This window comes from Anopheles stephensi, chromosome 3 (assembly GCF_013141755.1).
Source record: "Anopheles stephensi strain Indian chromosome 3, UCI_ANSTEP_V1.0, whole genome shotgun sequence".
Taxonomy (NCBI): Eukaryota; Metazoa; Arthropoda; class Insecta; order Diptera; family Culicidae; genus Anopheles; species Anopheles stephensi.
Window position 1 is genome coordinate 5,177,275 of NC_050203.1, and position 13,236 is coordinate 5,190,510.

Below are 13,236 nucleotides of genomic sequence, written 5' to 3' on the forward strand. Positions count from 1 at the left end.
CATTCTTGTGTGTGGCTCAGCGCAGGTGCATCGGAACGGGTGAGCACTGCTACTATTCGCATCGCGTGATGCAAGTTCCTAGATTCCTAGCTGCCTGCCACACACACACACACACCACATCACTCGGTTGCACCCGGGAAGGAAGTCTAATTGATGAGGGGTGCCAGGAATCACGGGGCGTTCGGGAAAGTCATCATGAGCAGCGGGGTTACTAAAAATAGGGGCGTGAAACGATCGCACGCAAGATGCACTTGCGCGAAATGTTCCACTCCCGCTCCCTTATTGCGCGATCCTTCCCAACAGGTCCCAAGTCATCCGCACGTATCTATGAGGCCCGCCGTAATGTCTCCCAAACTTCGCACCACCGTTGATGCATCCGGCAAACGAGGTGTTGGAAGACGTAGATCCTGCGGAACGGAATCATTTCTTTGCCAAATACCTAATCGCTCGGTTCGTTCGTGCGTAGCGTAGTGTTAGCAGTAGTTCGATCAAATTGCATACCGCGCTGCGTGATTCAGCGAACTCGCATTTGGAGCGCAGCTGAGGAGGATCCTTTCGCGCAGCATTTGTTCGCACCGGGAGGACGACGGACGAGTGAGTGAGTGGCGGCCGCTGTACCGTGGAATGTGTCAGAGAATGTGACCCCATCCACATCGGAGGAGGAGGAGGAGGAGGAGAAGCGCTGTGCGATGAGGTGACTGCTTTGCATAACCGTATTCCCTCTGCTGAGCAAAACCCAGCTCAGCTGTCCGCTTGACGAGTGGAGGAAGGTTTAGGACGTGCGATGCGATTATCCCACTTGAAGCGATCGATCGATCACGTAGAGGCCATTGGCACACGGGTTATTCGTGGCTAATTTGTAACAAACAGCACTTGCTGCTCAAACCGAAACCAGCAGGAAATACACCATCACCGAGATACCCCAGATACCTCAACTCCGCACGGCACGCCATTCTGCTCTCTGTACCGGCCGTTGCGATCGCATGATCGAAGGATACGTCAAGTGCACGGATCGAGTTCTTCAGGTGGTGTTTGCTAGTAGCCGTAGTAGCGTAAGCTCAAAACCCGGAAGGAACACGGGGATCAGGCCGCGGTACAAGATAATGAGATCGTTAACAAGCGATCACGATCGGAAGCACACCGGCCCACATACACACACCTGGTGCGGTGAGAACCTCTAGAGGATTCTGAAGGTACTTCCAGGCGAGGTTAGTTCTGAGAACTGACCACGGTACAGAGACTTGTGTGGTACGCTGCGTGAAGTGCGTACTGATTTATTGATCCGCGCACACGTACACGATCGATACTCCAAAAACCGTGCATGATCGATCGCAGCAAGAGATATTCAAAACAAACACACGACCGTATCAAATTGACTGCGTCATTCTGGCGAGTGTCTATGGATAATACATTAATCTTTTAATTCCCGTTCTTGAAAGATCGCGCGATCCTCCATTCAAAATGGCCGTACTACGCTGCTACAATCTCCAGCAGAGTTCTTCCTGGTTGTGTTTGATGGTGTTTGAAGTCACGGGAGGGGGAACATTTTTGCGGACAGTACCGGTACGGCGAAGATGGATCCGCTCACTATTCCAGGTGTCGATTGGCCACATTGGCCGGTGTCGCCGCTCGTGGTGTCACGCTGGGAGCCCTCATTACGCATGTGCACTATCAAGCAGTAGTGGCTTTTTCGGTCACACACAAACACAACGAATGCGGGTTCTTTTGTTCGGGCGATAAGCAACCCCTCCCCCCCTGGCCAGGTTGGGCTGCTTATTATTCAATTAATTTCCTTTTCAGCTTCCGCTTTCGTTTCCCGGGGTAGGCTTTCTGGGGAGCCGTTTTTGTTTTGTTTTCATTTCGGGGTGGCCTTGCTTAATTCACCCCCTTTGTTGGTTCATTTTGAGGGAGTGGGAGGGGGGGGGGGGGGAGAGAAATACTTCATTTCCCAGGCAAGCGCAGCACAATTCCAAGAATCGAGCTGGTGTACAGAGAGAGAAAACACAGGAAGACGAAGAAAAACTGCCCTTCGATGCCATCATCGTCGTTAGCATGCCGGCATTGGTTGTCGTAATGGTGCTGAGTCACTTGGATTGTGTTTTCGTTTTCAAAGTCAAGGTCAGCCCGCGGTGAAACGGCAACACAACACAGCACACGTACACACACACACACACGCACATAAAATGAAGTTACCCCCGCTGGGAGTATGTGCTAACGCACGGCATGTCAAGCATGTCAAGAGAGGTCGGGAACCAAGTGGCCGACCAAACTGTGCCTGTCACTGGATGATTGTTGGGGGTGAACGGTAAAGTTGGTGGAAGGCGATGGGACAAATAAAATGTGCCAAGCAATGGGGAACGTGAACGTGCGCGAGCAACAAGGCATCAACAACAAAAAAAAGGAGCAAAAGGGAAACTCGTTCCGATCAGCTTTATTAGGAACCGGGGCATATCGAAATGCAGGCGAAAGAAGCTACGATCCAACGAAGTGAACCTCAACAACAACAACAACAAAAAGTGGTCAGTTACAGCTCACTTCCACCCCTAATGCAAACGGCGTGAGTTAGCCGGCAGGTAACAAAAACAACCGAATCCAAGCCCGATCTATATCTGCTGGCCTGGGTGGGAATGGCTGGGGTTGGTGCCTTGGCTTAGGCATCAGGTGTAGCAGCGTCAAGAAGGGGAGACGAATAGAATAAATGCTCTTTCCAAGCGCAACGACCAACGGCGGTTGCGTTGTTCGAACGATCATTTCGATGATTTATGTCCGACAAGATAGGACGGAAGCGGGCGCGCGCATACGCAACTCGGTCGTAATTTGGTCAGTCTATTTTTATCTTCATATAGAACACAACAAAAGAGAGTAAAATATGAACCTCTCAATGTTGTTAGTCGAGCAAGCAAAAAGCCGGATAGGAAATAAACATCTCATGGTCGTTCGTTGCTAGAGGTTGATGCGGTTGGAATTTATTAACCGAATTGCAGAGCGGTTCGGGCTGCAGTGGTTGGGATTTAAATTTCTGTACATTCTGTTTCCAATCGCGATCGCCATCGGTCTTGTGACGCTGTGTGTTTGACATGGGCGGGTGCAATAGACGCAGCGGACCTGTGTCTGTATCTATACGGACCGGCAACTATTGGTTTATTGATGTACGGATTGTTTGTCGACAGTTTTGGGAGGGTCTATACACGGTTCCTCATTGCCGCCCGGACGAGACGCTCGTTATCTTCGCTCGGTACATGTGTAAACAAATTTTACACGCCCGACACTCTAACGAGCCTGATAACGGTGTGGTGTGGTGGTGGTTCTTGCTACCGCGAAGGTAATTTTAAACTCAATGTGAGGGTATTTCATAAGAAATTTAAATAATTTTTGATTAATTTGTAGACACGTTGTTTGGGGAATTTGAGTAAGTGTAAATCTTATTTCGATAGTTCTTGTTTGTAAAAAGAACTTTTTTTATTGGCTAAGGACGGCCTGGCCGCACTGCTTGTAACAAGGACTTATTTTGTAAGGAAATTTTAACCCTGGTGCTGGATATTTTGGTCAGGAATTTTGGGATCGTTTTTTCCTAAAATTGATTTTGTTTTATTTTAATCTCCTTCTCATGATTCATTCGCAAACTTTAACCCAATTTATCACCTTCCTTTGAACGGAAAGTTTGAACTCGGTGTTCGAATTCCACAGGTGCGAAGAGCTGTTGGCATTTTGCGCCACGTGTTTAGAAATGATACGTTTGAAGTAGCGAACCGGAGGTTGTAAACAACGCTGCAAATGAAATCAATTCACAGTGGGTTGTGCATGGAAGTGTGTGGACATATGTCGCCGTTTCGATCGTTTGCCTATGAAAAATTGAATGAAATTCAGAAAAGACCAGAAAATAATTTCATTATCGTGAGAAATATTTTACCTTTTTAAATACCGTTTTCGGTGTGAAAATTCAGTAGAATAGCGATGCTGTAATTTGGCTCTTTTGTCCATGCACCCGCGCAATGTGACAGGCCCGCCGCCGGCTGACGTATCGAGCGTAGATCCAGAACAACAAAACATTGGAAACAATCCTGGAACGATGGGGAAAATTCCAGCCAATCCGCCACCGAAATCTGTGCCACCGAACCGGAAGGATGCCCAAAGTCTGCTGTCCAAAATACGCAAGGAGTACGTAAGCATCACGTTCGCCAAATCGCTGATCTTCGACCCAGCCCGGCTACCCTTGATCTCGGTCCTAATTTTGGCTGCTGAGTTGGTGCTCAATGTGTTCGTGGTGCAGAATGTGCGGTACACCGAGATCGACTGGAAGGCTTACATGCAGGAGTGTGAGGGGTTTCTCAACGGAACTACGGATTATTCGTTGTTACGGGGTAAGTCGGAAAATGGGAAACTAGTTTCGCTTGAAAACAAACTGATTCCCCTCCTCTCCTCAGGCGATACCGGTCCGCTAGTTTATCCGGCCGGGTTTGTCTACATCTATAGCGCCCTGTACTTTCTTACGTCGCACGGCACCAACATACGTTTGGCACAGTATGTCTTCATTGGCATTTATCTGCTGCAGTTAGTGTTGGTGTTGCGACTTTACTGCAAAAGCCGTAAAATTCCGCCATATGTGATGGTTATTACCATCTTCACCTCCTACCGGATTCACTCCATCTACGTTTTGCGGCTGTTTAACGATCCGATCGCGATCCTGTTTCTGTACGCCGCACTGAATGCATTCATCGATGGTCGATGGACGCTCGGAAGCGTAATGCTCAGTCTGGGAGTGTCGGTGAAAATGAACATCCTGCTCTTCGCACCGGCAATTCTACTGCTCTTCATAACCAATCTGGGATGGTCGAAAACGGTGCTACAATTGGCGGTTTGTGGTACGATACAGCTTATCCTAGGCGCACCGTTCCTTCTAACCCACCCATGGCAATACCTGAAAGGAAGCTTCGATCTTGGCCGTGTGTTTGAGCACAAGTGGACGGTAAACTATCGGTTCCTGGAGCCGGAGATTTTCGAAAGTAAAGTTTTTCATCTCGCCCTACTCGGACTGCATCTCACGCTACTGGTCGTGTTTGCATCGCCGTGCTACAAATATTTCCAAAACTACTGTCGTCTGCGCCACTTGGAAATGATGCTCCTACCTCAGATAGAGGCACAAAACAAGGCCGAAAAAGAAAAGCAGAAGAAGACGAAGAAATCTCAAGCCCAAGCACTCCCAGCCGCAAAAGGAAATAAGGCGGAGGAAAAGCTAACGGAAGATCAGGAAAAGTTTTTGAAATCGTTTGAGAAAGGTATAAAGAAAATGTCTGGCAAGCAGCAACAGCAGCAGCAGCAGCAACAGAAAGCTGCCGAAGTAGCAGAAAAGTCAGCAGCAGCGAACAAATTCGCGATCCACTTCGATCGGTCCACTCAGCTCGCTCTACTTCCAATCTTTTTGTCCAACTTTATCGGTATCGTTTGTGCGCGTAGCTTGCACTACCAGTTCTACGTATGGTACTTCCACAGCTTACCATACCTCACGTGGTACACGGAGTATACGAACAGTTTGAAATTTTTGTTACTCTTGCTGCTGGAGTTTTGCTGGAACACGTACCCAAGCACGGTGCTGAGCAGTCTCGTGCTTCACTCCTGCCATTTGATATTGCTCGTCGGCATCGGAAGGAAGATGTTCCGTCGTATACCGGATCTGGCGCAGCTTAGTAAGACGGACTAGAATAAAGTTGCGCGTGCAACCGCATCCTAGGAAGCATTCTCAAGTTCTCCATTTCAAGTGTGCCTTAAATCAACTAACGACCGTCGTATGTGTGCATTTTAATTTGTTGTGTGATGTGAGTAGTTAGAGCTAAACGTGCTGTAGATCGAGTGAGAGTATGGCTTGACAATCGTTTGGTGTGTAAATTTATGTTATTTATGTGTTCTTTAAGTAGTTAAATTCAAACAATAAAGAAAAGACAATTTCTTAGATCAAATGTAATGAAATGAAGAAAATAACTCCCTCGAACGGCAAGGAAAAATTTCCACCCCTTTTCAAAACCCCGGATAAACGAGCCATGACTCGATTCGAGTACTTTCACTTTCCCGAAGCTGCTCGAATTGCTTGATGCGAACTGTCAAAAGCATGTGTTCGCGATTAAATAACATGTAAACAAACGAAAAGCTCTGTAAATAGCGGCCGCCAGGATGGATTACGAACTGCGAAATGTAAGTTAATTGTGCGCTTTTCCCTCTTTTACAACACTCAAAGATGCTTTCGATTCGTTTGTAGATCAAAGATTTTCTCCAGCTTTACAACAAAATCACTGACATGTGTTTTAACTCATGTGTGGACAACTTGTACGGTCGTGACCTAACGCGCGAGGAAATCTCCTGTACGGATAATTGTGTTCTCAAGTTTACCAACGTAAATCAGCGATTGCTGAAGGTGTACGTCGGTGTGCAGTCCGATATAAATCAGCGTAGAATGGCCGAGGTGGAGGCACAGCAGGCGAAAATGATGGCCGAAGCACAGCAGCAGCAGCAGCAGCAACAACAAGAGCAGCAAGCAGCACTCCAAAGTACAGCTGAACTGACCAGCGCTCCCAGCACCACGGATCCTACTCCAGCATGATAGAGAACTGTTGTCCAGTGATTATTTGTTAGTGAGTTAGTTTAAAATGAGTTTCATTATTTAGTTGATCGGTGAAAATGACTAGAGTATGTTTGAACGTTCTGTTGGGCATCCCAGGCTCAGGGAAAACCACCTACTGCCAACAACTCGCCGTGTTACCTAGTCGAAGCTTCGAAGTTGTTCACGTGTGCTATGACTGTTTCATAAAGATCGATGAAAATTACGACAAATTCCGCGATGCAAGCGGTTTGTACAAGCTACACCGTCATAAGTTGCTATCGCACGTTGAAAGGATCATACTGCACATGAAGCGGAACGATCAACCAAAGCTACAGGAAGTGTTGGCACGTTGGAGTGACGAGTTTGGGCATGAGTTGAACATTTCTACCCAAACCATGGCATCGGACGTTGTGTTTCTTATCGATGATAATAACTACTACAGGAGTATGCGAACGGAATGGCAAAAGATTGCTAGGAAACTTTCCATCGGCTATTTTGAAACATTCTTCGACCCTGCTCTTTCGATTGCAGTGCAAAGAAATCGAGCAAGAGCACAGCCCATCGCTGAGGAGGTTATTAATCACATGTGGATGCGGTTAGAGAAACCTAGCGGGAAGCTCTATGACCACGAACTAGAAGTCCTTAGAATTCAGCAAAACGTCGACTACGACGGAATTGTCCAACAGATACAATATTGCTTTGAAAACCCATTAAAACCTCCTACAGCACAGCCAGCAGTACAGCCTATGAAACAATCAACGGTTCACAAAATAGACATTATTTTAAGGAAGCTTATTTCAAAGAAGATCGGTGAAGCGAGGGAAAGCATGGTCTCGAGCCAACAACTTCAATCCTACGTTAAGGTATTGCAGGAAAGGAAGAAGTTTGTTTTGGAGCAAATCCGGAAATGTGAACTGAATGTATCGGAAGAGATGATGTATAGATATGTAGAGGAGTTATTCTAAACACGAATGACATTAAACTGTGTTTGAAACATTCATTAAACGACAAAACAATTTGGACTCCAAAACGCACGAATTTTATGCAAAGAATATAAGAAACTCATTCGTTCTCGATTATCCGGGCTCGTATGCGGCACAGGGTGACACATAGTATAAATATATAAAAATCGTTTTTTTTCGAAAATTTACACATTGCAAGCCTTTTTTAAATGGAAATACACAACAATCTGGGATCATTTGAATGAATCAACATTTTAAAACTCAATTTACAAAACCAGCCAGGGCAGAAAATTAAAATTACTGCGCACACTTTTCAAACCCAACGCCTGCTTGGTTTTGACAGCTGCGTCGCTTGGCATTTTTTTGTTTTTGACAGCTAGAGTCAAAATATTTACGCGCTTTTCCCGAGTCTGTTTGCCCGCTTTTCTTTCGCGCGTTTCTGGCTGCGATGTGGAAGATAACAGCGTACATTGAGCGGGAAATCACTTCTGACCAAATCAGTCCAGTCGTTCACGCATGAGGTGCGCATGAGTTAAGCTGAGTGCGCCCCCGAAAGGATACCGATCTACGATCTCCATGAATGCGGTGTTGAATTTGCGGAACCGCGACTCGGGCCGCGGTAAGTATTGACGCAGTAGTGCTGCTTCATGAAAATTCCTGTCCCATACAACACCGGTGAACTGATCGTTTCGATTCGACTCGGGGGGCGCGGTTCCGTAGGTTTCTCTCGCCAGTACGATGCGGCTCTGTGCCGGTTGCTTGTTCACGAGCGGGACAGCTGGAAGGGTATTACGCCGTCCACCTTTTCGGCCGACTACAACCCGTCACCACCGATTCTGGCAGCCAAGTTCGCCAAGTGCCGTGGGAAGGAACACATACTGGCGATTGCGAATGAGGATGGAAAGATTGCGGTGCAGGACACGAACCTAACGAATCAGGAACCGGGTGGTGAGCGGGCACTGGAGGGCATGCAGTGTCATTACAATGCCGTGTTCGACATCGAGTGGATGCCGGGTGATATGAAGCTGGTGACGGCTTCCGGGGATCACACGGCAACGCTTTGGGCCCTGACGGAGTCACAAATGGTTAGCCAACAAATGTTCCGCGGCCATTCGCGTTCGGTCAAGACGGTCGCATTCCGGCGCGATGATTCGGCAGTGTTTGCGACGGGTGGCCGGGACGGTGCGATACTGATCTGGGACATCCGGGCGCAGGTCGGGCTGGATATGACGCCGCGTGCGGACAACTGCATTTACAGTGGACATGCCGGTGGACCGGGCACACCATCGTCGCACCGGAAGCGGACTCGCCAAACGCCAAAGATTCCAGCACAGGGCTGTAGCAGCAGCATTACCGGGCTAGCGTTCCAGGATGAGTATACGCTGATCTCGTGCGGTGCCGGTGACGGTGTGGTGAAGGTTTGGGATACACGGCGCCATTACACCAGTCACCAGCGGGAACCGATGCCAAAGCATAGCTTTACGTACGCTGGCACGACGACGCTGAAAGGTTTCACCAATCTCGTGATTGATGACCGACGGCACCGACTGTACGTGAACTGCATGGACAATCACATCTACTGCTACAACATCTCGTCGTACGACAGCAAACCGCTGCAACGGTACGGCGGGTTCAACAACGGAACGTTCTACGTCAAAGCTGCCCTTAGCCCAGACGGACAGTATCTCATAAGTGGGTCGAGTGACGAGCGCTGCTACATCTGGAACGTGGACAATCCAAACCCGCTGGTGAAACTGGCGGGACACTCGGCGGAGGTGACCAGTGTGGCCTGGATGCAGAGTGATCGTGATGTGCGGATCGTGACGTGCAGTGATGATGCGCGCCACAAGGTTTGGCGCATCGGTCCGGAAGAGATGGATTCGGACGAGATGCAGCAGCTCCGTGGTTCGGCTCAGTATTGCGATTCCTATCGTTCGGATCACGCGGAAAAGGTTCGCCTGAAATCGCTTCAATTTACGCCAAAAACTGTACGTGGACTGATGCTGCGGAACGAAACGACACCGAGCACACAGGAAGACATCAATCGCACACCAAAAGCATCCGGTGCGGCATTCATATTGGGTGCGGTTTCTTTCAGTGCCGGTGCTACCACTTCCGAGCGGGCGGCGAAAAGGACATTCTCCGAAATAGCCGAAGCGGATGGGCAACGCCCACCAGTGAAACGATCGCACCGGGAGGAAGGTCGTGGTCGTCGGCTGTTCAGTCCGGCCAACTCCAAAACACCGTACAGCTTTAAGGCGCTTGAAATTGCCTCCAATTCCTCCACCTCGCGCAGTCTCAACGTAATTCTGGAAGCGTCCGAAGAGCTGAACGTAGGATTATCACCCTGTAAATCGCCCCTAGCCACTGCAGACCTCAACATACGCTCACCGGACAATCAGCTAGCGCAACGGTGCGCATCCCCTACGCTAAACTTGATCCTGCCCAACTTTGTCATCGACGGTGAAGCACCGCATCTGGTGAACGTGCTGGCCGCTTCCGGTGGTAGCGAACGCAGTGATCGTTCAGGCTTTTGCAGCAGTGCTGCGTTCGGAGAAGCTTCCGGCACGATCGGTGGTAGCGGTGGTGCCGTAAAACGAAAGCTCAAGGAACAAATTGACTGGTTAACAAAGATCCGGAAGCAAAAGCTGCTACAGGGGGCTAAAGGCATCGAAAATAGCTACGGTACGGCGATGGACAAATCGACCGCGGCACAGCAGCTTCTTTCGCCACGACTTCAGCAGCTGAAATCGTGTGACGAGGGGACGAGTAGCGGCGATAGCAATCATCATCATCATCAGCATCATCACGCACACGAGCATAGTATTGCGGCAAGCAGTTCCGAAGCACCGACCACACCTCGAAGACGATCCTCGTGGGCGTTGAGCAGATCGGGCAGTCCTCACGAGAGTGGTGACGAAGCGAGTCATCGAGGTGGTGGTGGTGGAGGGACAAGAACGACACCAAGAAGCAGACGATATTCAACAAACGGCTTGCGAGCTACGCCCGAGTCCACCTCCATCAGACGATTCCTCACGGTGACCACACCCACCAGCCGGGCAAATGCGCAAGCTTCCAGTTGAATGGTTGTCGTCGTGGAAGGGAGGGGGGTAGCATTGCTGTCCTGTTATTAACTGTGGCCTTTTCCTCTTGCATTTACTGACTGTGTAGGCAGGTTTCGCAGGCTTCACACGCACGAAGTGTGGACCGTAGTAGATTTCAGGTTTGGTAGCAATCGTAAGGTTGACTGTACAGGAACAGCAGACATGTATCGTCGTTAGCGTTTAAGGAAAGAGATTATCGTGCCAGAAGATGAAATGTATATAATTTGCTGCAAATGCTTTCGTTTTAAAGATGCGAAGGAAGCAACATGTGTAGAGCTGTCTGAAATTATTGATTTTTACCACAAGAGATGAATCATCCTATGCGATTATACCCCCACATTCACGTTACTCATTATGATTTTCAAATTATTTTAACCTTTTGGATTTTTCCCTTTTGCGTTGGACTTTGAAAACATTGGCCTCCTATTATCGCGCGCATAATTTAGAGAGCAGCAGAGAGTTGTTGGAAATTTTTGCACAGAACATTATCGAACTCGATGTGATAGGTTAGTGATTTCGCGTTTGAATTGTTCTCATCAGTGTTCATTGGGATTTATAATGGAATACTTGTTCGTACGAACTGTTTTGGACCACTAGGATGAACAATAAATATTGCCAATATCGCTTTCTCTGTGTGACAATAATCGCACTGTGTCGAATGTGTTCTTCTTCGTACATAGGTCTCGTATGCTGTAGTTGTTTGGCTAATATCATAGATGATTTAACAGTAAACGAAGCATGCAGTAGAAGTTGTTAGAAATCACTCCCAGTAGATGGTCGTGAGCTCATCAACGCAATTACTGCATTTCGATTTGGTCCTATAAAATGTTATCTTCATATCAGACATCTAACGACTGCTGAACTAAACCTCATGGACCCTAGTTCTAATTCTTATTCGTGTAACAATGTTATCGATATTGCTCGCGGTCTTTTGCGCTGCAATCTGCCTTAAAGGAAGGATAGATCGTCCGGTGTCATTTTCATGACATGACCAACCCTCCGGAGCAGAGTCTGATAGCAACTCATCCGTTGTCCTTCCCCTCACACGGGATCAAAAATTCTTCAGAGCATCTTCGCATCTCGAACGCGGCTAAGAAGACTTCGTCAATTTGGATATACGTCCCAGGGTATTTGAATATTGGGACTCAAAATGTTTTCTACAGTCCCAGCTCCATCCCTCGCGACAGGTATTTTGCAAGGATAAGTTTCTTCAGATAGGTTTTCCAAATTTTGGGCGGCTTCAAATGAGCAATTGAGAGTTTGTCAGCATAGGATAAGAGACCATATGCAATGGCGACCAGCTTCATTCATAAACATTTTATGTTCGCTAATTTCTGGATTAATTTCAGAAAGATGTTCCTCCAAGTTTCTACCTTTCCGTGTCTCGGAGAGCTCTCTCATGGTAACAACCGCAATGAAAATATCAAAACAAATTAAGCAGACCACTCAACTGCATGGTTCCAGCCTAGGCATCTTAGACATGATATGACGCGTCTGAAGTGCTCTTCAGTGTTTGATTTCTCTAACGCCGTGAATCATCAACGAAGGCGAAAGTGTTGGCCACTTCACTTTCTTATTATAAAAGACTCTTTTTATTGCTACGCTCCATCTGTGTTCAGTCATTCTCAGCCAAGCGCACCGATTAGTACGATGAAGTCTGCTCTGTTTTTGGCGCTCTTGGGTTGCGTTCTGTCCGCAACCGAGATCATCGCGCTGCGCTGTACTCCGTCAGGGAACGTGAACGTAACGGCCAATGGTAGACCTGCCTACGCTGGTCAGTTTCCTCACCATGCTTTGCTGGCGGTAAGCTTCGGCGAGGAGGAAGTACGTTACTGCAGTGGAGCGTTGGTGGACGAGCGACACGTTGTAACTGCGGCACAGTGTGTTGTCGGTAGCAGTTCCGTTGAGGTCCATCTCGGTTCAAACTGTCTGCAGGCGGATGAGGACGATCAGTTCCGGTATGTGTTTACCGCGGTGGAAGTTACCGTACGCGAAGGTTACGATACGGAGACGTTTGTGAACGATGTGGCCGTCGTTCGATTCACCGACGAAGCGGTAAGACTTCCGCCCTGGGTGCGTCCGGTGCGTTTGCCGGAAATGGATGAAACGCAGTACGTTGGACAGGAAGTGCTCACGAGTGGATTCGGTCTGATGAACTATGGACTGGAAGGTGCGGCCGATGCACTGCAGTACATGCGGCTGGTGGTGTTGGAGCTGGAGGTGTGCCAGGAGGAGTTTAATTTCATCACGCCCGATACGGGACGGTTCTGTGCACAGGAAGCGACCCACGAGCCTAACTGCGTCAGTGACGTCGGAAGTCCCTTGGTGATGAAGGAGAGCGGGTTGCATCAGTACGTGCTGCTTGGAGTGACCAGCTTCGGGCAGAAGTTCGCCTGCAACAAGGGTAATCCGGGTGCACTGCAGGAGATGCGCAATCATGCCGCGTGGGTGAAGGAAGTGTTGGCCAACGCAAATTAATACGAAAATAAAATATTTGTAAATATCGCACAAAAGAAATGGATTATCTGTTGCAAAAAGTGCAAAAAGAGAAATTGCTCCTCAGCTCTGCGAGACCAAC

The 13,236-nt window shown here is 48.3% G+C and overlaps 4 protein-coding genes across 5 annotated transcripts; all 4 read left to right on the forward strand.

The window, feature by feature from the left end:
- The first annotated feature begins 3,132 nt into the window (after positions 1-3,132).
- On the forward strand, positions 3,133-5,954 carry LOC118510275 (lethal(2)neighbour of tid protein 2). Its single transcript, XM_036051889.1, has 3 exons — positions 3,133-3,322; positions 4,002-4,361; positions 4,425-5,954. Exons 1-3 carry the CDS (start codon positions 3,148-3,150, stop codon positions 5,696-5,698), a joined length of 1,809 nt encoding a protein of 602 aa, XP_035907782.1. The 5' UTR covers positions 3,133-3,147; the 3' UTR covers positions 5,699-5,954.
- A 78-nt stretch (positions 5,955-6,032) lies between these two features.
- Positions 6,033-7,622, forward strand: LOC118510276 (mitochondrial import inner membrane translocase subunit Tim10B-like). 2 transcript variants are annotated; one of them, XM_036051891.1, is made up of 2 exons: positions 6,033-6,186; positions 6,251-7,622. In XM_036051891.1, the coding sequence occupies exons 1-2, from the start codon at positions 6,166-6,168 to the stop codon at positions 6,590-6,592; spliced, it is 363 nt and encodes a 120-aa protein (XP_035907784.1). In that variant the 5' UTR covers positions 6,033-6,165; the 3' UTR covers positions 6,593-7,622. The 2 variants fall into 2 exon arrangements, with proteins under 2 accessions (XP_035907784.1, XP_035907783.1); XM_036051890.1 differs by having other exon boundaries at positions 6,103-6,186.
- Positions 7,623-7,934: 312 nt separating this feature from the next.
- On the forward strand, positions 7,935-11,302 carry LOC118510274 (protein lethal(2)denticleless). Its single transcript, XM_036051888.1, has 2 exons — positions 7,935-8,173; positions 8,275-11,302. Exons 1-2 carry the CDS (start codon positions 8,131-8,133, stop codon positions 10,635-10,637), a joined length of 2,406 nt encoding a protein of 801 aa, XP_035907781.1. The 5' UTR covers positions 7,935-8,130; the 3' UTR covers positions 10,638-11,302.
- Positions 11,303-12,271: 969 nt separating this feature from the next.
- Positions 12,272-13,195, forward strand: LOC118510277 (brachyurin-like). The gene has a single exon (XM_036051892.1). It carries the CDS (start codon positions 12,309-12,311, stop codon positions 13,134-13,136), a length of 828 nt encoding a protein of 275 aa, XP_035907785.1. The 5' UTR covers positions 12,272-12,308; the 3' UTR covers positions 13,137-13,195.
- Positions 13,196-13,236: the final 41 nt, after the last annotated feature.